The sequence below is a fragment of the Microtus oregoni genome, unplaced genomic scaffold (genome assembly GCF_018167655.1).
Source record: "Microtus oregoni isolate MIOR12 unplaced genomic scaffold, Mior012 000025F_ref0000491, whole genome shotgun sequence".
NCBI lineage: Eukaryota > Metazoa > Chordata > Mammalia > Rodentia > Cricetidae > Microtus > Microtus oregoni.
This window is the reverse complement of record NW_024543084.1, coordinates 26,031,038-26,055,764: the sequence shown is the minus strand read 5'-3', so window position 1 is coordinate 26,055,764 and position 24,727 is coordinate 26,031,038. Positions and strand designations below refer to the sequence as shown.

The 24,727-nt window shown below is 49.7% G+C and overlaps 1 protein-coding gene across 10 annotated transcripts in view; it reads right to left on the bottom strand.

The window, feature by feature from the left end:
* The window catches only part of Eps15l1 (epidermal growth factor receptor pathway substrate 15 like 1), an 83,041-nt gene that overhangs the window by 20,179 nt on the left and 38,135 nt on the right, over positions 1-24,727 (bottom strand). For 5 of the 10 annotated variants that reach the window (XM_041674500.1, XM_041674502.1, XM_041674508.1 and 2 more), the window contains exons 11-21: positions 23,828-23,984; positions 23,503-23,588; positions 22,224-22,296; positions 21,572-21,733; positions 20,731-20,928; positions 18,644-18,814; positions 13,070-13,193; positions 11,675-11,725; positions 10,702-10,838; positions 7,318-7,378; positions 6,525-6,607 (exon numbers count right to left, since the gene is read on the bottom strand). In XM_041674500.1, coding sequence (XP_041530434.1) covers positions 6,525-6,607; positions 7,318-7,378; positions 10,702-10,838; positions 11,675-11,725; positions 13,070-13,193; positions 18,644-18,814; positions 20,731-20,928; positions 21,572-21,733; positions 22,224-22,296; positions 23,503-23,588; positions 23,828-23,984 — 1,303 coding nt within the window. The remainder of the gene's footprint in view (positions 1-6,524; positions 6,608-7,317; positions 7,379-10,701; positions 10,839-11,674; positions 11,726-13,069; positions 13,194-18,643; positions 18,815-20,730; positions 20,929-21,571; positions 21,734-22,223; positions 22,297-23,502; positions 23,589-23,827; positions 23,985-24,727) is intronic. The other 5 variants (XM_041674504.1, XM_041674505.1, XM_041674509.1 and 2 more) reach the window with 2 other exon arrangements.

Below are 24,727 nucleotides of genomic sequence, written 5' to 3'. Positions count from 1 at the left end.
CTCCACAGCCTCTGCATCAGCTCCAGCCTCAAGTTCCTGTCCATTTGAATTTCTGTCCTGACTTCCTCTGATGTGGAAGTGTAAGTGAAATAAACCCTTTCCTGTTTAAGCTGTTTTGGTCATGATGTTTCATCACAGCAATAGGAACTTTAACTAAGCTGGGCCGTGGTGGTTCACACCTTTAATCTCAGCGCTTGGGAGGCAGAGGCAGGTGAATGAATACCTGTGAGTTCGAGGCCAGCCTGGTCTACAAGAGCTAGTTCCAGGACAGCTAGGACTATTACGCAGGGAAACCCTGTCTTGCAAAACCAAAAAAAAAAAAAAAAAAAGGGAACTCTAAGACAGACTTTTTCTCAAAAAGAACAAAATGTTAAATAAAGTAAAGAACACATTTTACCCAACATATAAAATAGTAAAGTCCAGGTCAAATAAATTCACTATTGACAAAAACCAGAAGGACCAAGCCAGGTGTGATGGCATGGCTACCACCACAGTGTGTCTACAGCACTGGGCACACTGGGCAGACGTGAGAATAAAAATGACACAAGACTCCTCAAAGGAACCCAGAGAGTGAGAGGAGGGTTGGTGCTTTCTATTTCCTCCCCACAGGGCAGGCCGAGGACAGAGTCACCAAAGCACCCAGAACCCAAGGCAGCACTCAGACAATGTACCCATCACACTGCTGGAGAGGTGGGGAGAGGGTGACTCATCCAGTCACAGGGAAGACGCTTGGCTCTAGTCACAAGTTCTTTGCAGCAGGGGTATGGCAGGGCCTGCAGAAGCTACAGCTCCTTCCTCAGGCCCCTCAGTGCCTCTGGCTCCCAGGCAGGAAGGAGATGGCTGTCCTGCTACTCTCACCCTCTTCCTAAGGGCTTGCAAGAGAACTCTACTGCCATCACACACAGGTAAACTGAGGCACAGGAAGGCTTGCCCAGACTGTACCGCATGTCAGTGCTGACCCAGGGCTAGTACAGCTTGTCTACTACCCAGACTTGAACTAACTCCATGGCACTGTCTGAAGGGCAGACACCGAGAACTCCCCATTCTCAGGCTGAAGGAGACACACATGGCTTCAGGGGAGAAATAGCCAAGAGCAGACACAGGGAGAAGGCAGTTCCTCCAAAAGAAAACAGCGTTCTAGGGCAGGAGACATAGCCAACAGGTCAAGTACCTGAGCTTCCTACTACCCCGGGAAAAGCCAGGTGCTGCAGCATCTATGGCATGTGTCTATGGTGTGAGGTGAGTTGGGTTTCCCAACCTGGGCTGAAATCCCAGCCCAGCTCTCTGCCTTGATTTCCCATCTGTGACATGACAGAGACAATCAGCCTCATTGTCAAGAGTGTCCTGGAAAGGAAGAGTTAGGGAAAATGTCTGCCACACACTGGATACATCAGCAGAGATGCCACAATGAATAGAGCGGCCCCCATCTTGTCACAGTCCCTCACACTGAGAGTATGGAGAAGGAGTTCCAGAAAAACAGCTCCTGAATCTCAAATAACATTGCAGCATAACTATAACTGTTCATTTGCCAGTTGTGCCTTGTTTAAAAGTCGTACTGTGTCAGAACTGCAGGTGCAGAGGAAAGTGAATACGAGGTTCAGGCATCCATTGGGGAAGGGCTCCCAAGATGGGTCTCCACAGGCTAAGAGTATGGTGAGGCACACGAGCAGGATCCTATCTCTTTCTGGAGCCTGTGTCTACAGACCCTTACTCCTCCTGCCTCTGGGGAGCGGATGGAGGTAGACTAGGGCCATCTACAGACTAGAGGTTGTTTTTTCGAGATAGGGTCTCACTATAAACCTGAGGCTGCCCTTATATGCATGCTTCTCTAGCCTCCAGACAAGACACAGGATAACAGAAAAGGTGTGTGCCTCTCAGTTTCTTTTGATGTTGGCAAGAGGCTCAATGTACTTGCAAGCAAGCCTGTTGACCTGAATTTGATCCTCAGGTTCAATGGTGGAAAAAAACACTGACTCAAGCAAGCTATCCTTGAGTTCCACATGGGTGCCACAACACCTGCACCACTCCTCTCAAAGAGAAGTCACCTGTTAGCTGAAGTGAACTGTGTGATGGCCTGTGTGATACAGTCCTGGTCCTGGGGCCTGAAATACAGAAGTGGACAGAGGGTGCAGTGTGGACACAGTTCCCTGGTCTCCTGACTTGGAAAGCCCTGACACCTGGTGACAATGCTGTTTGACCTTCTGGCTAGCTGCAATGTCTCCTTGGGGCTTAACTGTGTCAGCCTGGCTCTCCTCATAGTGGTCTAGCTTATCTAGTGCCACAATGCCCAGGAATTTCCCAGTACCAGTTTTATTCTTTTCTTCTTTCCTTCCTTCCTTCTTCCCTTTCTTCCTTTTCTTTATTTTTTGAGGAAATGTCTTCACTGTATAGCCCTGGCTGACCTGAACTCACTATGAAGATCAGGCTAGCCTTGAACTCACAAAGCTCCACCTACCTCTGCTTCCCAAGAGCTGGGATTAAAGGTGTCTTTCACCAGGCCAGCTTGTATCCCTAGTTTTGATGATTTTAGGTTTACCACCATGTTTCCTTTGGGATCTGGCTCTCTCCTAGTCGGGCAGTGGATTCAAGGCAGGCTGTATTTTTAACAAGGTTCCTGTGAAGCCTGGGAACTGGGGAGGAACAAGGCCACCGCAACGGCCTCAGAATTGTGTTCATGTAGACTGCTCAGACCTTCTGGAAAGCAGTTTTGAGTAACAGTCAAAAAGGACTGGGGGCGTGGCTAGGGGTGAATCTCCTGCCGGGCATGCAGGGGACCCTACGTTCCATCAGCACCACTGCAAAGATTTTTTTAAAAAAAACCACGACAAGGTTGAAAAGTCACTGAAAATGGGCTGTCATCCACCCCGCTACTTCACAGGTGGCTTTTCTTCTGGGTGCGGGTGGAGAGAAGGTGAAAGAAGTTAGCCTTATTTACATTCTGAAGTGCTCTATGAACACACTTTAGAGAACTTACTTACTTTGATTTCCTTTTCGGCTGGAGTGCTGGGATGAACCCAGGGCCCTGATCATGCTCTGCAGGCTCGTGCCACTGACCGCACCTGCAGTCGGGGGAACTCATTTTTAAAGCAAGCAAATGTCACCAAAGCTCAACAACTGCCTAGATATTCCTCTGGGAACCTATACTGGCTAGTTTTATGTCAACTTGACACAAGCTGGAGTCATCTGAAAGGAGGGAGCCTCAGTTGAGAAAATGCCTCTGTAAAATCTGACTGTAGGCCAACCTGTGGGCATTTTCTTAATTACTGATTGATGGGGCGGGCCAAACTCATGGTGGGTGGGGCCATCCCTGGTGGTCCTGGGTTCTATAAGAAAGCAGGCTGAGCAAGTCAGGGGAAACAAGCCAGTAAGCAACATCTCCATAGCTTCTGCCTCCAGGTTTCTGTCCTTTCTGAGTTCCTGTCCTGACTTCCTTTGATGATGAACAGTGATGTGGAAGTGGAAGCCAAATAAACCCTTTTCCCCCCAAGTTGCTTTAGTCATAGATTTTCATTGCAGCAGTAGAACCCCTAAGGCAAAGTCCTCCACTGCCTGAAGGGCTCCCTGAGGTGCCTGCTGTCACTTTCCTCAGCACAGCTGTGTGAGGTAGGACACTCTTAACTTGAGGAGCGAGGAACGGCACGCATTGTGGCCCCACCCTGATCAGGTGCAGAAGGCTGGTGGTGGTGATGGTTAAAAAAAAGAAAAAAGAAAGCTAAAAGAAAAAAGCCCTCACCACTCTACTTTCATTTCCCTCCAGACTTATTTATACCGGGTGTTGTTCTTGAAAACTAACAAGGTAACCAGAGAGGAAAATCAGTGGGGGGTGGGGGTGGGGCGGGCACAGGCTTTACAAGTGTCAAGAAGTCAAAGAGCCCAAGGATGGTGTAAACAGTGTACGGGACAGGATTTTCCACAGTCCCAGCCAACTGTGTCCTGGCCTGGTGCCGAGAACAGGAAGTGGGCCTGGCTTTCCTATCCCAGTTGTGGGGGGTATAGGGAGACAGAGGCTTATCTGGGGGGTTCATCAGGAGAAGGGGATCTATGCAACTGGATAGTAACTGGGCAGAGGGACAGGGAATGACTAGATAGGGGTGGGAGCTAGCATCTACTCCAGTCTCAAATCCCAGCATCCCAGGTGGAGAGAGGCCCAGGCCCGGACCCCCAGCCACACAGATGGTCATGACCTCTCAGTGAACACTTAGAACTCGCTAACATTTTCACACGTGTGTGATGTATTCCCGTAGTCCTGTCATTCCTTTCCACTCCCACAAACTCCTTCTTCACTCCTACTTCCACATCTTTGGTTTCTGTGATTCTGAGCTTAATTAGGGCTGCTTACATGAGCATGGGCAACCAGCCAGTGGCTAGCCACAGCGCAGTGGAGAAAACGCCCTTCCCATCAGCAACCTACAACTGCAGATACCTTGTACACTGCTTAGGCCTTCCCTGGGACGGACAATGAACAGAGAACAGATTCCAAGCCTAGAATAGTTGGCTTCTCAGAAAGGAGCCCATAGCCGGGCGATGGTGGCGCAAGCCTTTAATCCCAGCACTCGGGAGGCAGAGGCAGGCAGATTTCTGTGAGTTCGAGACCAGCCTGGTCTACAGAGCTAGTTCCAGGACAGGCTCCAAAGCCATAGAGAAACCCTGTCTCGAAAAACAGAAAAAAAAAAAAAAAAAAAAAGAAAGGAGTCCATAGCTCCTGATCACCAGCCCTTATAAGCTGCTGCCCCCATGTGGCCAACATGCCCTGACTATAGGAGTTGGGCTCCCAGGGCTGCCTCTGCTTCTCCAAAGTCAGGCGCTGGCGAGGTACTGGCTGCTCCTGGACCTGCATGTATGGGGCCCCTGAGTGTGCTGGAAGCCAGACCTGCCTCCCTGTGCTGCTGTGTAGGTCTGTCACTGTGCTCAAAACTTGCAGCATGTCAAGTGTGTTTTGGAAGCACCATGTCACATTGCATGTTGCTACAGCTGCCAGACTTTGGCACCTGAGAGTGACTGCACAGTTGGGACAGAGTGAAAAGAAGGCATGATGGGGGAGGGCAGGGACCCCATGTGGTTGGCCTCCATCTCCTGGGGTTTCCACCACCCTCACACTGAAGACAGAAAGACAGTGAGTGCACACAGGCAGCGTTCCTCTGACTGCAAAAGAACCATGGACACTCGAAGCCACCCAGACATGCAGTCTGTGGCACTGAGTTAAATCACAGGAGGGATGCTAGTGAGGATTTTAATATCCCCTGGGCATCATGCAATACATCTTTATGGATACCAAGGGATGCCCATGCCCTCAGAATGCCCTCCTACCGCCTCCTTCAGGTGGACGAAATCAAACCAACAGGGGACAGGATTGCTGCCTGGTGACTCTCAACACCACCTGGCCCCAATAGAAAGATGGATTCTGCTAGGGAAACTGAGCCTCATGAGAAACATTTGCAAGGCACACCACATGTTTCAAGCATAGATATGATGCCCTGCCAGGGCAGGACAGGAGAGCACACCTGTAGCACTACTGTTCTTAGATGTTTGGGGGCAGTGCTTCCCTGTACAGCCCAGGCTGGCTGCCTCAGCCTTCCACGGTTTGCTGCTACAGCTGGTTTGACTTTTTAATTCATTACTAAAGATGATACCTACATACATTCACTGGCATGCTAGGCTGGGACTGGTGACTTAGTCCATCTCACTAAGACCACAACTCCAGATTAGCAAGTTCTTCATAAGGATGAGCCCCGCAGCTTTCTTCTCAGGCAGGGCTAGCTCCTAGTAGCCCAGGCTAGCCTCCAAGTCACCTGAGCCCACTACCAAGTGCTGGAGGAAGATGTGCACCCACCTAGGCCTTGAGCTGCTCTACTTGGGCTGACTACTTGCTGAGCTCAAGATGTTGAGCTCTTAAACTCGATGTTCCCTCAATGAGTGACACTAGCCACTGTGCATCACAGAGCCAGAGCAGACAGGGAAGCTTTACAGGACCCTGTTGAGAACACGGCTATGGCTTCCATCCTTGAACAGTACAAGCTGTCTTCATGTGCGTATTTGTTCCCCTCTGCTGTGAGCTTGCCTCACCATTTAATACCTCAGGAGTTGGTCCCTGGAGGTTCCAGACATTTGTGTGGTCCACTTTCTCCAGACACCTCAAACCTGAGACTTGTCATGCCTCCTGGGACCACCGTGTCTGACTCTTCCTTCCCTAGGCACACAGACAACTGTGCTGCCTTGGGCCACTCCCTGACCTTGAGTGTCACAGAGGAGCCACTTCCTGTTTGTCAGATCTAAGAGCAAGATGGGCAGTGGAATGACTGCACCAGGAGGGACCTGGCCATGGCAGCTTCAAATGTACACAGGTAGCATATCCTATCCCAGGTCAGGGCATTTTCTAGGCCCTATCCGCTCTCTGCTGTGTAGAGTTGCACTCAAAGAGTGTGACAAGTGCAAGCACATACATATGTGGCAACAGTTCTATCTGCCCACCCACAAGAGGCGGGTAGACACAAGCTGTGGCTGGGACTTCCTGGGAGGAGTCTTACCTTGGACATCTGGCTGAAGTCAGCGAAGCCCTCGGCACTGCTGAAGGAGCCGCTTCCAAAGGGGTCTAGCGTTCCAAAGGGATCTGTGAGGAGCACCAATACAGTTGGGGTTATGGTCTGAAGAGATGTGCCTAAGCATCAAGAGGTAATCCTAGGGTCCAGGAGTAGGAAACTTGGGGCCATGAATGTCTCTGGGAAGATGGCTTCTGTGAGGCTCATGGATCACAGTGATCAAAGGAGAGACTGGTCCTGCCGACCTACCAGTCCAGGAGAAGCAGGTGACATGGAGAAAATGAGCCATTTGAGGGTGGCCAGCACAACACAGTCTATGTGTGTGTAGGGCCATCAGTTAGGAGAGACTCCCCCATCCCCGGCTTTTCAGATAAGGTCTCACTCTGTAGTCCAGGTTGGTCTAAATCTCATAGAGATCCTCCTGCCTCTTGACTCCTGAGTGGCGGGCTTATTAACGGTGTGCACCACCATGCCTGGGTCTGTTTCAAAACCAGTGATCCTCTAGGTTGTTTCCCAGTGCTGAGGTCAGAGGTGAGGGCCACCATGCTTGGAAACTGTGGACTATTCCCATTAACGACAATGAGCAAATGGCCACCAGCACTGGTGTTAACAGACAGACTGTCTGGAAGGACGCCAGCTCCTGTTGGGACAGACAGGCCTATGTGGAATGGGAGCATCCACTTTGGCCTTATGGTCTACCTAAGGCTATACAAATCTAGGGACTGAGGGAATTACTGAGGTGTGAAGTGGTGGGGAGAAGGGGGAGAGCCTCAGGTCTCACCTGATCCTTTTGAGGAGATGCTGGAGGAAGAGAAAGGATCACTGGACTCAAAAGGGTCGAGCTGAGGGACAAGAGAGAAAGAATTTACTCGGTCATCTACCCATTCATACCTGTACTTTCCAACAATTTCAAATGCCATAAGCAATAGCACACCTCAGGGAGGGTGGGGTGATTCAGACAAACCTGGGCTGTGGAGGGTAACCCTCAACATGCACCCTGCAGCAGACAACCAATGCTATTGTCCCCACAAATTACCAGTAAACTGGAGGCCTAAGAAGTGAGCCAAAGCCACAGGCACAGAGGGCATTAAGATCTGGCAGAAGTGGAGTCCCTGCCTAGAATCCCTCAGTAAGGTTTAGAGGCATGGCTCAGGGGTAAAACCTTTGGCTAGAATTCCCCAGTGAGGTGCTGATGGTGTGGCTCAATAACAGGAGGGAAGTCTGTCTTTCAATGGAAGGAAGAGAATCAGAAATGACAAATGACAAATGCCTGGTCAATTCTATGAGTACTTAAAGGGCTTGGCTGCGTACGACTTTAATCCCAGCAGTGGGGAGGCAGAGGCAGGTGTATCTCTGTGAGTTTGAGGCCACGCCTGGTTTACAGAGTGAGTTCAGGACACCCAAGGCTACAAAGAGAAACCCTGTCTCAGGCCAAAATAAAAAAATAAACAAATAGATAGATAAATAAATAAATAAAAAAAATGGAGTGGTTAACTCTTTTAAATTCGTGCCTGTCATCCAAACACAAAGGAGGTCAAGGCAGGAGGATTGCTGCAGGCTTTTGAGGCTAATTGGGACTATCCAGAGAAAATATGCCTCAAAAGGAAAATAGAAATAGAAGACAGAGAGAGATCCATATAGAAAGGATCAAAACAAAAATAACAAATGCTGCCAGCACTGTGGAGGCAGAGAAAGGCAGATTTCTGAGTTCCAGGCTAGAGAATACCTGTCTCACTTAAAAAAAAAAAAAAAAAAAAAGTTCAGAGCTGGAGAGGTGGCTCAGTGGTTTCAAGCACTGGCTGTCCTTCCAGAGGGCCAGAGCTGGGCTCCCGGCACCTGTATGTATCTCAAGGTGCAAGGATCTGATGCCCTCTTCTGGACTCCATAGCCACCAGGCACTCATGTGGTATACAGTCAGACATGAAGACAAAACACCTATACAAATAAAATAAAAACTTCTTAAAATCTTTTCTTTAAAAAAATCTCAACAGAAAAACAATTATAGGTTGTGATTCACTCTCCAACATGTTGGGCAAAGTGACTGGATTCTAGAAGATGTAAAATTGTACATATATAATGAGCTATATTGGGGATGGGAACCCAGTCTCAACATGAAATCCATTTGTTTCTAAGTGTGTGGGTGTGAGTGTGTACAGCAAAGGCCAGAGGCAGCCTCTGCCTTATTTCTTTTAGGCAGTCTCTTACTGAACCTGAAGCTGGGCTGACCATCAAGTCCCAACCATCTTCCTGTCTCTACCCAGCTCAGGGCATGCTGTACATGTCCAAGATCACAGGTAACTTGTTTCACAGGTGCTGGGGTCTGCACACCCACATCAGGTTTTCACAGTTGTGTTCTTGACTGCCGAGCCACCACCCCAGCACCATCACCAACCCCGTTGGGGTTTTGTTTTTGAGACAGTGTCTCACAATGTCTCACTACTTGCTATGATGGCCAGGATGGCCTGGAATTCTGTTGTTTCTTATATTCTATAACAGCCGGAAGGGAAACTGGCACAGCATTCTGAGTGCACTTGTGCCCTGGCTATATGCCCAGCCATATGAGGTCACTTGTATCATGACGTCAGGTCTGGCAGGGGCAGTTAGGTCCTCTGAAAGTTACATGGAGGGAAGAGTAAGAAGCTTGGCACCTCTCAGCCTTTTGGTTCCTTACTTCCACAAAAATGCTCCTTCTGGGCAGGGCTGTTTTCCTTCTCTGGCTGCTGCTATGTTGCCCCCACAACAAAACCAGTGGCCACACTACTCCAGAACTCTGAACCAAAATAAACCTCTTTGCTTTATTGTCAGCTTCAGGAATTTTGTTAGAGTAACAGAAAACAGGCCAACACCCAAGAGGGTGATAACTTAGAAGTTATCTAACTCAGTGATTTGCACCACCTAGATCCCAGAGCACAGCCAAGAGACAATTCATCAAGCAAAGGTGCTTGCTGTCAAGTCTGACAATCTAAGTCAACAATCCTAACAACCTACTTGGTGGAAAAGATATCAACTTGTTATTTTTTATTATTATTATTATTATTATTATTATTATTATTATTGGATTTTTCGAGACAGGGTTTCTCCGTAGCTTTTGGTTCCTGTCCTGGAACTAGCTCTTGTAGACCATGCTGGCCTCGAACTCACAGAGATCCGCCTGCCTCTGCCTCCCGAGTGCTGGGATTAAAGGTATGTGCCACCACCGCCTGGCTCAACTTGTTATCTTGACATCAACATATGTTGTGGCACTGACAAGTGTACACACACTAGGGGCTATGGACTCCTCAGTGGTTAAGAGCGTTTGGTGCTCTCTTGTTGAGTCTGGTTCCCAATATCCATGTCAGGTAATTCACAGCAAATTGAATTCCTGCTCTAGGGGATATGATGTTTTCTTCTGCCCTCCAGGGCACCTGCACACATGTGGCACACACAAATTCATATAGATACATGTTGCCCAGGATGACCTGGGACTCCTGGGCTCAATTCTTCTCCCACCTTCACCCTCCTAAGCAGAGAGGACAACAAGTGTCCAGCTACTCGTGATATTTTACTGCAGCTATGGGAGAGGGAGTGGAGGTGGGAGGCAGAGGACCACAGCAGAGGAGAGGGAGTGGAGGTGGGAGGCAGAGGACCACAGCAGAGGAGAGGGAGTGGAGGTGGGAGGCAGAGGACCACAGCAGAGGAGAGAGAGTGGAGGTGGGAGGCAGAGGACCACAGCAGAGGAGAGGGAGTGGAGGTGGGAGGCAGAGGACCACAGCAGAGATGGAGTGGAGGTGGGAGGCAGAGGACCACAGCAGAGGAGAGAGAGTGGAGGTGGGAGGCAGAGGACCACAGCAGAGGAGAGGGAGTGGAGGTGGGAGGCAGAGGACCACAGCAGAGATGGAGTGGAGGTGGGAGGCAGAGGACCACAGCAGAGGAGAGGGACAGGAAGGGACAAGAGCTATTTGAGGAATTGCCCTCGCCCTGACTTGGTACTGTAGTACATTGGCTCACAAGACAGGACTTGGCAATGGACAGACAGTGTTGGGAGCCGCCTCACTGACCAGGAATGAGACCACCCTTATAATCCCAGCTCCTGGCCAAGCGAGCCAGCCTCCTGAACACCACAGCCCCATCCAAACACACATCAAATCAGACCTGCTCAAGTGGACCCCACACAGAGACTACTCACCTTTGGAGGTAAGGAAGGGTTCTTCGTGAAGGGGTCTGAGGTAAATGGGTCATTCTTTGTCTGTTTCTTGAAGAAGTCATCAGTGGTTGAACTATGGAATGGGTCACTTTCTTTGAAGGGATCCCCTCCAAATGGGTCTAGAAAGAGAGGGCACAACTGGTGAGCAAAGATACTAGAAAGACGTAATAAGGAGCAGGCACCAGGGAGAGGTAAGGAGTGGACGCCAGGGAGAGAAGGCTCAGAATGAGGCACAAATTGTGAGTGATCAGTTGCCCCAGGGTTAGGATGGGGACACTGACCCCAAGTGAGAACCTTTCTGGGTGATGGACTGTCTTTCAACCTTCCACAGTTTTACACATCTGTCAAAAGCTTTACTGGGCATTTGCTGCCAAACCTAACAGCCTGATGCACATGGAGGAAGCAGAGAACTGACTCCTGCAAGTTGTGCCCTGACTTCCACACGTGGCACGCGCGTGCACACACACACACACACACACACCCCAGTTAGAAGTTTCTTGAGACAGGATCTTGCTATGTAGGCTGGCTTTGAACTCAAGAGATCCATCTGTCTCTGCCTACTGAGTTACTGAGTTCTGGGGTTAAAGGAGAAATCTGTGATAGGTACATTCTGCTCTGTAATCAGGAAGCACACTGGTGGACCAGGCACTGGACAGGATGGGAGTCTCTGCTGGGATGCAAATATTCCAAATCTTTTTTGTTTCTGTGGTTGGAGAAGGAATCCAGGCTTTTTGTCACACTAGGCAATGCCAACACAGGAGAAAAAAAAGGCACACATGACATATGATGGCTGTCTTTTCCTATGACATCACAGTCCCTGGAATGAGTGGTGGAAAATCCCACCATGTGTGACAGTTACATAACACACACATAGGCAGCTATGGCACAAGTGACCGTGTCCCCAGAGTATGGAGAGACTGAGCATTGTCAGGGACACAAGAAAGCCAGACTTTACCTGTGGCTGCCGTCTGCTGCTCTGCGAAGGGATCATTCTGGAAGGGGTCACCTGGAGCAAAGAGAGCAGCAGTCAGCTGAGTGGAGGACAGTGGAGACATGTCTCCTGCAGTCAGCTGAGTGGAGGACAGTGGAGACATGTCTCCTGCAGTCAGCTGAGTGGAGAAGGACAGTGGAGACATGTCTCCTGCAGTCAGCTGAGTGGAGGAGGACAGTGCAGACATGTCTCCTGCAGTCAGCTGAGTGGAGGAGGACAGTGCAGACATGTCTCCTGCAGTCAGCTGAGTGGAGGAGGACAGTGCAGACATGTCTCCTGCAGTCAGCTGAGTGGAGGAGGACAGTGGAGACATGTCTCCTGCAGTCAGCTGAGTGGAGGAGGACAGTGGAGACATGTCTCCTGCAGTCAGCTGAGTGGAGGAGGACAGTGCAGACATGTCTCCTGCAGTCAGCTGAGTGGAGGAGGACAGTGCAGACATGTCTCCTGCAGTCAGCTGAGTGGAGGAGGACAGTGCAGACATGTCTCCTGCCTGGTTTGAGGGAAAAAAGTGGACCCTGGGGCTGGAGAGATGGCTCAGTGGTTAAGAGCATTGCCTGCTCTTCCAAAGGTCCTGAGTTCAATTCCCAGCAACCACATGGTGGCTCACAACCATCTGTAATGAGGTCTGGTGTCCTCTTCTGGCCTGCAGACATACACACAGACAGAATATTGTATACATAATAAATAAATATTTAAAAAAAAAAAAGTGGACCCTGTGCACCCCGGCCCTGTCACAGAAAGTTCATGGGTGAAAGTGGCAGTCTCAAGCAGGAAAACACTTGAGATGGCCCAGATGCCTGGCTGGCTACAGAAAGAACTACAGTCTTCATAAACTCATTTTTCCTTCTCCACTCTGGATCCCTGTATTTCCTCCCTACTTGCTTAGTCACAGAATAGAGACACAGTGGTTGTCCTGGTCATGTCATAATGACCTGTGACAGCCAAAGCTGCTGGATCTGTCCCTTACATCTAAGATCAAAATCTGAAAGCTCCTCAGGCATGGTGGCACACATCTTTAATCACAATACAAGCAAAGCAGAGGCAGGAGGATCTTTGTGAGTTCGTGGCCAGCCTGGTCTACAGAGCAAGTTCTAGGACAGCCACACTACATGGAGAAATCCTATCTCCAAAACAAACAAAAAACAAAAATCTTTGGCTTAGCAGTTAAGAGCGTCAGTTGATCCTGCTGAGGGCCCAGGTTCAAGTCCCAGTGCCCACATGGTGGCTCTGACGACCTCTCGTGCCCTCTAGTGGCACTGAATATACATGATGCATACACATGCAGTTGAAAACCCCATACACGTAAGAAAGCATTTAAAAAGGAGGGGAAACAACAGTCCTTTCACTGGCTGGGCGTACCTTTGAAGGGGTCAGCTCCTTTAAATGGGTCAGATTTGAAGGGGTCCTCCGCCTGGAAAGGGTCTGGATGTAGTTCTTGGGAGTTGTTGCTAAACAGTAAGGCTTTGTTTTTGAAAGGATCATCCTAGGATTGTGAAGAAAGAACAGGCGCTGAGTTACTTCTGACCTACACCTAAATCAGACCTGCATTTGACGCAGTGTGAGCCAGGACAGAATACCTCAAGAGTAGTCCCACAAGTGGACATTTCAGAAAAACAACCCTAGATGCTGGTTTATTTGCTGAGATGCAATAGAAACCAGGCATGGCACACATGGAAACTCTGCACCACAGCTTTGCAGTGTTGCAATAAATCTAAAACAACTCTAATAAAATCACTGAGGGAAATGAGCAAATAGATGGAATCTAATCCACCCATATGGTAGAATAATATCCAACCTTGAAGAGGAAGGAAATTCTGCTGTGAAAAGAGGAGACTTCAATAGTGGAGAGGTACCTGAACTGATTTTCCCCTGCAGTCAGATTTATGACTACCTTAATTGTCATCAAAGAAACTTCATATAGCAACTGATGGAAGCAGATGTAGAGATCCACAACTAGCACTGGACCAAGCTCCCAGAGTCCAATCGAAGAGAGGGAGGAGTAATCATATGAGCAAAAGGGTCAAGATTATGATGGTCCCACAGAAACAGATGACCTGAGCTAGTGAGAGCTCACTGACTCCAGATTGACAGCAGGAGAGTCAGCATAGGGCCAGACTAGGCCCTCTGCATGCAGGTGACAGCTGTGTGGCTGGGGCAGTCTGTGGGGTCACTGGTAGTGGGACTAGGATTTATCCCTAGTGTTTGAATGGCTTTTTAGAGCCCATTCTCTTTGGAGGGATACCTTGCTTAGCCCCAATATAAGGGGGGTGGCCTTAGATGTGTCAGACTTTGTTGACTCCCCATGGGAAGCCTCACTCTCTCTGAAGAGTGGATGGTGGGGTGGGTGGAAGGTGGGGGGAGCAGGAAGAGGGGAGGGAAAGGGAACTGGGATTGGTATGTAAAATGAGAAAAGACTGTTTTAAAAAATAAAAAGAAATAAATAGAAAAAAGAGGAGACTTGAGGATGTGAAGCTAAATAGAAATGAGAGGTCAGTGACAAGAGAGATAAATGCTGTGTGATCCCATTCATAAAAGGCCCCTGGACTTACAACATTCACAGGGGCAGAAAGTGGAATGATGGTGGGGGGGGCAGTGCCATCAGCCCCCAGCCCCCACAGTTCTATGTCAAGAAAGAAGTGGACCGTTTCTGCCCAAGCAGGAAGTAAGGTCTGGGGTGACCCTGGTGTAGTGGGAGTTGCTAAAGCATGCAGGGCATTTTGCATTTTTATAAAAAGGTGCTTATTTCTAGAAACTGGCAAGTGTATTCAAAGCAGCAGAAAAAAAAAACATTTACTTTTGAAGAGTGCTTTTCCATAGTGGAAATGGGCCGAGGGGTGGGGTGACCCCTGCAAGCAGAATGTTGGGTTGAGAATCAGGCTTCTGTTCTGCCTAATAAAGACACAATCCTCTAAGAAACAGGGCTACTGAACTGGAATCCCCCCCCACCCCCCAAGGAGACAGGGGTCTCGCTGTGCAGCCCTGACTAGATTGGAACTCACTATGTAGACAAGGCTGACCTTGGGCTCACACATCAGCCTGCCTCTGCCTCCCTGACTGCTGGGATTAAATGTGTACGCTATCATGGCCAGCAGATGGCTTACAGTAGCACTCTCCCATGACCAAGTCATTCAAAGCTGGGGCATCTGTGAAAGCAGATAAATGTCTAAAGGGACACATTCTAATAAGGCTTCCAGCACCTCGGACAAGAGTTCCTGACGACCCTGGCCACATAGCAAGATTCTCAGGAAATGAAGAAATAAAGATTAAAGAAATAGTAAGCAGTAGTTACAACTTGAAGAAGTGGTGGGCCATCTTACCTGGGACCAATTCTTCAGAGCTTCTGGGCACAGGCCTTCCTAGGGAAGCCAGGCCTGGCGCTCAGGGAGGTTAAGCACAGATGCAGTCAGCGCAGCATCTGCTGAAGACGCCTGGGTGCTGCCAGCCCCGAGATGCACACCCCAGTGCAGCTGCTGGGGTTCAGGATGGAGAGGAATGTGATGGGAGACTGCCCCGTGCACTGAGGCAGAAGATGGACCTCTCTGCCACACCGTGGGCAAAGGAAGGGCACACAGCTGTTGTGGTTCAAGGACAGAGAGACACTGGCAGAAGATTATGACCTAAGAAAGCCGAGTCAGGCAGAAGACTCTTGGACTAGCCCTGGGTGAGGAATGGGCTGTGTCTAAGAGACAAAGGGATGAGGGATGGAGCTTGGTCTCAGAAAGGAAGCTTACGCTGCCGTTTATGGACAGGGCGGAGTACTATCTATTGCTTACAATTCTGAAGGGAGGGCGATGAGTGAGTGGGTTTCAATGGCACAAACGTGCCTGTGAAGTGCACTACCAGTTCTCACATGGTGGGATGGTGGGGCCTATGCAGCAATGTCAGGAGAAATTGCACACCTCATGTAGCGTTGACATCGTCCCTGAAGGGGGCCATAGAACAGCTGGGTACAGCTCAGCATTGTAGCCAAGGCACTGGCTCACATTAAGAGTAAGGAAGAAATGGAGCTGGAAAGAAGGCTTTTCCTTACCCACAAATGAGAACACAGCCAGTTACCAGTCAGAATGAAGGGTATGTCACTCTGGGAGACAGAATACAAGGCTAAGTACAGGCCCGTGGCACTTCCAAATACGGGACACATGCTATCAGCATATGCCTAGAAGCGGATGAACCAATCTACAATGCCACTAGCAGATACCATCTTCCCAGAACACTGAATCATGTGGTCACTCAATGATGAGGTGACTACATTAGGATGGGTGATAAGTTCCTTCACAGAGGTAAAACACATTAACTAATTTCATATAATTACTAGCTTTTGCAGCATGGAGGATGGGACCAAGGGCCTCACATACACTAGGCAAGCCCCCACTGATGAGCCATGTGCTCAGATGCAGACAATACCTTCAAAAGCAAGGCAGCAATTAGCCTTAAGTTCTGCCTGCTTTCAGAGTACAGATATGGTCACAGAGGGCACCAAAAAATTTCTGTGACATTCCTGCTTTTTACAGCATTGGGGGCTGGGTGTGGGGTGCATCCCTTTTATCTCAGCACTAGGAGGCAGAGGCATATGGATCTCTCTGAGCCCAAGGCCAGCCTGGTCTACATAATTGAGTTCCAGGTCAGCCATGGCAATACCATGAGACCCTGCCTCAAATAACAAAACAAAACAAAACAAAATGAAAAGTGTGTTGGGTGGGGGCCCAATGCTGGAGCTCCTGCTAACTGTCCTGATTTAATATTCCCATTCTCAGCTGAGTTCAAGTAACCAGCTAAGTAGCTCTCATTTACTTGCTGGGAGTCCATAACCTTGGCTCCTGCATGTTACCGGGGCTGAAAGGGACCAAGGACCCAACTGTGCTGATGAGTCAAAGTAACAAATGGGATAATTCACAGCTTTTTCTCTGCTGGGTAGGCTGTGTATCCATCAGTCACAAGAAATAAACATGACTTTGGGCTGGTTCAAGGCTTGGTGGTTAAGTACTTGCTAACATGTGTGAGTCCCTGGGCTCCATCTTTGCTAACACATGAGGCCCTGGGCTCCGTCCTTGCTAACATGTTAGACCCTGGACTCCACCTACAGCACTGTGAAAGAAAAAAGTAATTAAGGATATACACACAGAAATGAGAATGGCCTTAAGATCCTATGTCTCCACGATGGGAACCTAACATTCAACTCAGTGACTCAAGAATCACCTGCAGGGGCTGGAGAGATGGCTCAGTGGTTAAGAGCATTGCCTGCTCTTCCAAAGGTTCTGAGTTCAATTCCCAGCAACCACATGGTGGCTCACAACCATCTGTAATGAGGTCTGGTGTCCTCTTCTGGCCTGCAGACATACACACAGACAGAATATTGTATACATAATAAATAAATAAATTGTTTAAAAAAAAAAAGAATCACCTGCAGAAAATTCTAGATGTCCACTCTGGTTGCACTGTTCTCCATAAGCACAGCCCCTAGCTGCACCCCACAAAGAGAACTGGAGCATTCTGCTCCAGACAGTCCCCAGATGGAAAACTGAACAAAGACCTTGCTTCAAAGTGTTTATTAAGAAATGGCAATAGCCCCAGAAATTATCTTAAAACTATTTATACAAAGAGATGTGGGTTCCTTCAGACACAAGTACTGAGTTTTTAGGTAATATATCTGATAGTTACACTGTACAAGTGACAGTCAACCATACAAACTCCACCTGTTTCAACAATGAACAAAAATACCCAGGTACAAAAGCCTCAGGTGGTAGCAGAAATGACCAGCCACCAGCAAACTGTCACCCACTGCAAAGATGCAGCCCAGGATGTGAGCCCGATAAAAGCCAAGGAGAGCCAGGCACACACCTTTAATCCCCAAACTGGAATCTCTGGAGTTCTAGGCCAGTCTGGCCTGCAGTGACATCCTGTCTCAAGAGACAGACAGAAAACAACAAACCAAGCAGTCTACAAGGGCAGGCTTAGAGTGAGCATTTCCCTGGCCCAGGACACAGGACAAGCCAGCTGCATGGGAAGCAATGGTGAGACCAAGTGGAGAGGGCAGTCACAAGAAACCAGCTACAGGCCACAGCGCAGGGAATTCCATGGAACAGTGAAGCCTGAGATGCTGAGGTGGGCAGGAAGCCACCTGCTTTTGAGTCCAGGAGTGAAGGGAACTTCTGTGGGCAGACACAAGGGACAGGCAGAGATACAGACTTCCCTGTAAGTTCTTGGATGCGAAAGAAACACAGAGAAGAGAGGGAAAGGTGGCTGTGTTTAGAGCACAAGACAAGAAGGGAGAAGCAGCAGGGCCGGAGCAAGGTAGAGCCCTGGAAGATGAGGCGGCCAAGTGGTTAAGAGCAGCATAGCAGCCCAAATACCAGGACTCATAAGCCTAACCGAAGAGATATCCGTAGGTGGGGGCTGATGGCTCCAACAATGGGCATTGACAACTTGAGAGAAGGGTTACACTGCCTGGGCTGATGGCTCACAAGCAGTAAAGGCCACAGTGTTGAGGTTCTCCCAGAAAGGCCAGTTGACAGCTGACCACACAGCACCTGGAAGGCAGACAAGCTGCGGTGTTTTTAATGTGCATTGCAGGATGGAACCTGGGACCTGTGGTGCTCACTACGAGCTGTACCTCCAGTGGTTTTCCATCTTTCAGAATCACTGGACTTGAATAACACATGTGCACCCCAAGAACACCATCAGTGTAACACAGAACTGCATGGGACCACATTTGCTTTGGTTAGGTTTGCCCTCTACAATAGAAACACTTCTGTGGAAATGGAACACTTGGACTTCACAGCTTCTAGACAGCTGGATAAATCTGACCACCAGCCCCTGGGCCCTGTGCAGATTGCCATCAAAAACAAGGGGTGCCATGCACCAAGGGAGCCAGTGCTATGTGCAGATTCTGCAGCTGCAGCAGAGCCCACGAGGATCAGGTGACGCTTACTCGACCTTTACCATAGCTCCAAAGCCGCCCCTCTCTGCCAGCAAGACGCCTTCACTCAGGGTGGCCAGGTCAGGCAGGCTGGTGCCAGAGACCCCATCGGGCACCTGGTCATACTGTTCCAGGCTCCGGTGAGCTTCTAGATGGCTTTCCTGAAGCTGCGACAACTTGTTTCTCGCCTGCAAGATAAATACCATGGACATCAAGAATAGCTTGGGGTGCAGCCAGCAGGATGCCTTCCTCAGGGGATCACGCTCATGGGAAGGACTGCCCTGAGCATGCTGTATACTACTCAGGATGCACTGATCCGTGAAAACCAAGACACCCTACTGCTCCAGGGCTCCGCAGTCCAACCCCCAGAGGAGTACTTGCTCCCCCAAACATTTGCCAATTCTCAACCAACTACAATTATACAGAATCTGGAATGGCAATCTGTTACCTCTCAGGTTTTCACTATGCGCATGTTTTCCCTCACTCCCAGACAGAGAACTCACGGAGGACAGTGACACATGCAACAGAGACAGCTCAGTGCACCCAATTGGTCCTGGACCCAACCTCTGTTTCTTTATTTTTGTTTTGTTTTGTTTTGTTTTGAGACAGGATCTCTCTACATAGCTCTGGATGTTCTAAAACTCACTACGTAGACCAGGCTAGCTTCAAAGTCACAGAGACCCATCTGCCTCTGTGTCCCAAGAGCTGGGATTAAAGGCATGCGTTACCATGTCCAGCTTTTTGTGATTACAATTGTTGTTTTCTGTCTCCTCTAATTTAAAAACGAGTATTGGGAATGATGGGAAGGCAAACACAGGAACGTCAAAATGATACCTGCTGTGTAGTATCTGCTAATGAAAGCAAGAGGAAGAGTGATGGAGGAAGGTCATTGGTTAAATAAAAAGAAACTGCTTGGCCCTCATTGGTTAGAAGATAGGTGGGAGGAGTAAACAGAACAGAACGCTGGGAGGAAGAGGAAGTGAGCTCAGACTCCACAGCTCTCCTCTCGGGAGCAGATGCCTCAGAGAGACGCCATGCTCCCAGCTCCCAGGCAGACGCACGCGATGATGAAGCTCCGACCCAGGATGGACATAGGCTAGAATCTTCCCAGTAAGCGCACCTAGGGGCGCTACACAGATGATTAGAAATGGGCTAAATTAATATGTGAGAATTAGCCTAGAAGAGGCTAGATAGAAATGGGCCAAGCAGTGATTAAATGAATACAGTTTGTGTGTTGTTATTTCAGGCATAAGCTAGCCAGGCAGCCGGGGTGCTGGGGACGCAGCCCCGCCGCCCATATTTCTACAGAAGGGGAAGAGGAGAAGCCAGCGGAAGGCCTACAAAGGCTGAGGCGGAGAATGTCACAAATTCAAGGCTGACCTGAACTATACGATAAGAGTCTGTCTCAAGAACAACAACAACAACAAAACCTCAAATCCCAAAAACCCGAAACCAAAACCAAAACAAACAAAAGGAATGATGATGGCCATGGTGGCACACACCTTTTAAACCCAGCACTCAAGACAGAGGCAGGGTCTATGAGTTCAAGGAAAGACTGGTTTACATAGTGAGCTCCAGACTTACAGGGGCTACACAGTGACATCTGTCTAGTACCATCATCAACTATTACTCTATCAGCAATTCTATGTGCATCTTGGACCATCTCCATGTAAGACTCTGAAGGAGGGAGGAAAAAGCCTGAAAACAATCCCAAAGAATTAACCCCCACGTTGCCCTGCCAGTCTGTAACCTGCAGACAAGCACTTTCAGTCTAGAGGACACAGGTTTTCTTTCCTATGTATCAAGCCCAGTACCATCCTATTTCTGTGGCCTGCATCCCAGAGACCACCACAAAATTCAATGCTCACTATATGCAGAAGGACAGGGCATGGTCAGAGTTTTCTCCCAGCTGCCAGGAGAGGCCCAAGCACTCATGGAACAGCATGCCAGGCACCCTGAGCCACACTGCATAAAGCCCCCACCAGTTAATCTCCCCAGCACCACTGACCCACAGCACACAGGCAGGTGAGACAAAAAAGCCCAAGTAACAGTACAGCCGCACAGGGGACCCAGCTTCAGTTAGCCCCCAGCCCCATCAAAATACCTGGTTGATCTCATCCTGCGTGGACTTCAGGGACTTGAGGATGGTCTCCAGCTGGGCACGTCCCGCCTGGATGCTCTGCTCCAGCTGTGTCTCCTCCTGCTGCAGCCGATTCAGCTCTGACTTGGCCCGGTTGAGATCATCCTCTTGAGACTTCAAGTCTGACTCCTGAGACTGGATCTGGGTTTTCAGTGATGAGATCTGAAGTGACAGTCAAGGAACTCACGAGTCAGGGACAGAAAGACAAGACATTGAACTTTTTCACAGTGTGAAGCTGGGGAGGTGCTTAGTGGGTACACATGGAAACTGCCAAGCCTCAAGATCAGGGTGGGTGCACAGAGTGAAAGGAAAGGACCAAGCCCCACTGAAATCCTCTAACCTACACACACACACACACACACACACACACACACACACACACACAATATCTCTCACAAAAAAATGAGTATAATAATAAACATTTTTTAAAAGGCAGAATGGGGGTGCTGGAGAGATGGCTCAGCGGTTAAGAGCACCGACTGCTCTTCCAGAGGACCTGGGCTCAATTCCCAGCACCCACATGGCAGCTAACAACTGTCTGTAAATCCAGTTCCAGGGGATTTGACACCTTCATACCAATGCACATAAAATGGAAGCGGCAGAGAGGCACCCGGAGCTGTTTCCTGATGTGGGACACAGACCACAGCCAGGTGTCCAGGCCATGGTTATGAAAGCCATGTAATTCTGCAACTTGATCTCTAGGGATGGAGGGATCATTCACGGGTCGGGAGATTCCACTCCAGGCATTCGGTCATCTGTTGGCAGTTAGGGACACTCGGAACATCTTCCACACCGTGGGACTCACCATCTGGGTCTCATCCTGGCATTTCTGCCGCACATCGCTCAGCATGTCCCGCAACTTGGCCTTTTGCTGGTCCATCTCATCCAGGCGGTCTTGGGCATCCTGCTTCTGTGTCTCAAGTTCCTGTAGACTGCTGGTTTCCCTGTCCAGGTCATTTTGTAACTCCTAGGGAAATGGGAAGGTGTTGACTGACACTGTTAATGGCCCTGAACAAGGAGAGATTAAAAGCATTCTCTGGGCTTGGCTGTGGCTTTGTTGGACCTCTGTAAGATGATGCTCTATCCCCGTGCTGGCTGAGGGTGAGCATGAGGTCCTGGGTTCTTGTCTGGCACCTGAGCACAAGTGAGGCAGGGTTTTTTATGGTCATTGCCTACCAAGTATGAATGAAACCCCAGGTTCCATCACCGATGCCGGCAAGGAAACAAAAACACTTTGCAATCCCAAAGCTGTTTCTAAAGCATGTTCCCTACACTCAGCACAAAACAGGCCCAAGCTGCCAGGCAGTGGTGGCACACACCTGGGAAAGCAGAGGCAGGTGATCTCTGTGAGTTCAAGGATAGCCTGGTGTACAGACTGAGTTTCAGGACAGCCAGGGCTACACGGAGAAACCCTGTATCAGAAGAAAAAAATACAAGCCAAGGTGCAGCATCCATACCTGTACTTCGCTGGTTTTCTGTCTGATGGCCTCTTCCTTTTCTCGGATGTCTTGTTCCAGTGAGTACTTCTCTCTGCAGGTTTAAAGACAACGCAGAAAAAGTGAGTCCATACTCATGGTACGCAGCTGTGACCCTGACCTCGAATGACCCATGACCCTTCATGTGTCCTGTCCCCTCAGGTTTGCCATAAAACTGGTCCTATGTCACCGTGACAGCCTATGTCCTGAGGTCCTCATCAGAAACCAGATAGATCAGTTTCTTAAACAGAGGGAAAGAAGCCGCTCTCTTTTATACATTACCTAGTCTTAGGTACTCTTTACAGCAACACTCCTGGACTAACCAACAATCCCCCACCCTAGGGCACAGCGGAACCTGCACACAAGAGGCTCCTCCCCCAGTGTTCACTGCCTGAGAGCACAGTGTCTTCCCCATCTGATGGCCAAAGAAGAAAATGGAGACTCCTAAGTGTGACAGGGACTAGCCAAGCCCTTAACTCTGAAGGTTCAGGAGATAAACAGGGAGGTATAAAAGTGGTCTCCAACATTAGCAACCCACCCCCACCCCAGTTGACAGCCAGCAAGAAAATGGAGAACTGGGCCTAAAGGGGCAAGGACCCAGAGAGAAGCTCAGGCACACACCTTTTCCATGGGCTCCAACACCCCAGACAGTTGGTACAGGCACCTCCATAACACACTTATGTCACCACATTGCTCAATTCCATGACTGTCGCACAGAGAGACACCATCCCTACCTTCCACACCCAGGGAAATGCTACTCAGCAGTCTGACACTGAGGGTCCACTCAACAAGAGTAGAGGGACACTGGGGACAAAGGTCTGCACATGAATGCCAACCAGCACCACAACAAACAGTGGACTCTGAGGAGCTGTTGTGGGCATGGTGAGACACAGTAGAATTTTCTGAAAGGCAGGACTGGAAACAAAACTGGGCTCGGGGAGCCATGAGGAGTGACATGGGGAGCAGTAGCAGTCACCCACTGTGGTGAAGGGCAGTGAGGAACTGGCCCACTGTGCAGACCAGGTGCTCCAGATGAGGGTCTCTCTCCTAAGCTGGGCTCATCTCTGCTGTCTGTGTCCCTGTGCAACTGTGTAGCCACAACCTGCTGAGGCTACCTGGACAATGTGGGCTCAGAGCAACAAAGATCCAAACAGAAGCAGATCTGAAAAGACTGTGTTCTCCTGTCCCTCAGAGGCTTACTGGGGGCATGGACACAAGGCCACTGCATCACGAGCCACCAGGGAAGAGGGCAGTCACATACCTCTGCAATTGAGCGATCTCCTGGCTAATGTCATCCAGCTCCTTAACACCTGTGAATTCCCCTGACCCGAGAGCACACGAACTATCCTAGGATAAAACGTCAGACACAGAGTCACAGGAAGCCAACAGCCCACATCTCTGGTACAGCAGGGGACCAAAGTGCTGGCCAATGGCCTGAGAACACTCCAGGTGGCCCAGTCACAGGATACCCCACACCCATCCCCAACCTGGGCTTGGGGACTGAGGACTTAGGGGCTCTTGGAGCACCAGCACCACCTTCTGGTGGGTGGCGGGAACAACAGAAGCAAGGGTGTCTGGTTACTCACTGGAACGGGAGTGCCTCTCTCCGAGGGTGGTACCATGTCTGGCGAGAGGACTTGAGGAGGGTCGATGCCTTTACTGACCTTCTGCTGAATGAAATACATAGCTAGCGCGAATTGCTCTTTGCTTAACTTCCCCGTTTGTCTCGTATCAGCCAGGGCCCTGGGAGAGACGTGGGATGCAATTACACACCACAGCTGTGCTTGCCACCTACCCTGAGCATGCCCCACTTACCAAGCAAGCCCTGAGCATGGCCTCCACATTTCCCTAGTGCTGATGAGCACCTACTCGAGGCTGGTAACAGGCCAACAGACAGTACAGGAGTGAGGGTCTGGCCTACACAACTGAGGCGCCTGGTCTCAGGAAGGACCCTGCCCTTAGCATACACTTCCAGCTGACTGTAAGGGTCAAGGCTTTCTTGGTTCACCTCATTCACGGTACTGTAGAGACGTGGTTGCCCCATTAGCTCCCGTGCAGAAGGCGCAGGCCTACACTCTGATTCCTGGAGAATCTGGAGATCTACCGGTGTGTGAGTCAGTGGGGACAAGAGCTGCACTATGGAGGTCTGGAGACATAGTCCCTGCCACAGTGTCTGTACCACCAGGAACTTGCCTCTGGCCTCTCTGTTCCTAGTGTAGAATAAGAGAGAACAGGAATGCCCCAGACTTGAACTGGCAGTGAATGGCCTCGTGAGGGGCAAACACTTCCACTACTGGTGACCAATTGCAGTTGCTGTAAAATGCAGTCATCTGCCAAAGGCAGAGCACAAGGTCTTCAAGGGCCCACTCTGGCAGCAGCTACTTGCAGAGCACTGCTGAAAAACAGCAGACATGGGCTGCTCTCTGTAGCTCCTGCATTACTTGAGTGCAGCAGCTCAGCTCTGAAGGAGCCAGCAGCCTGTCTAA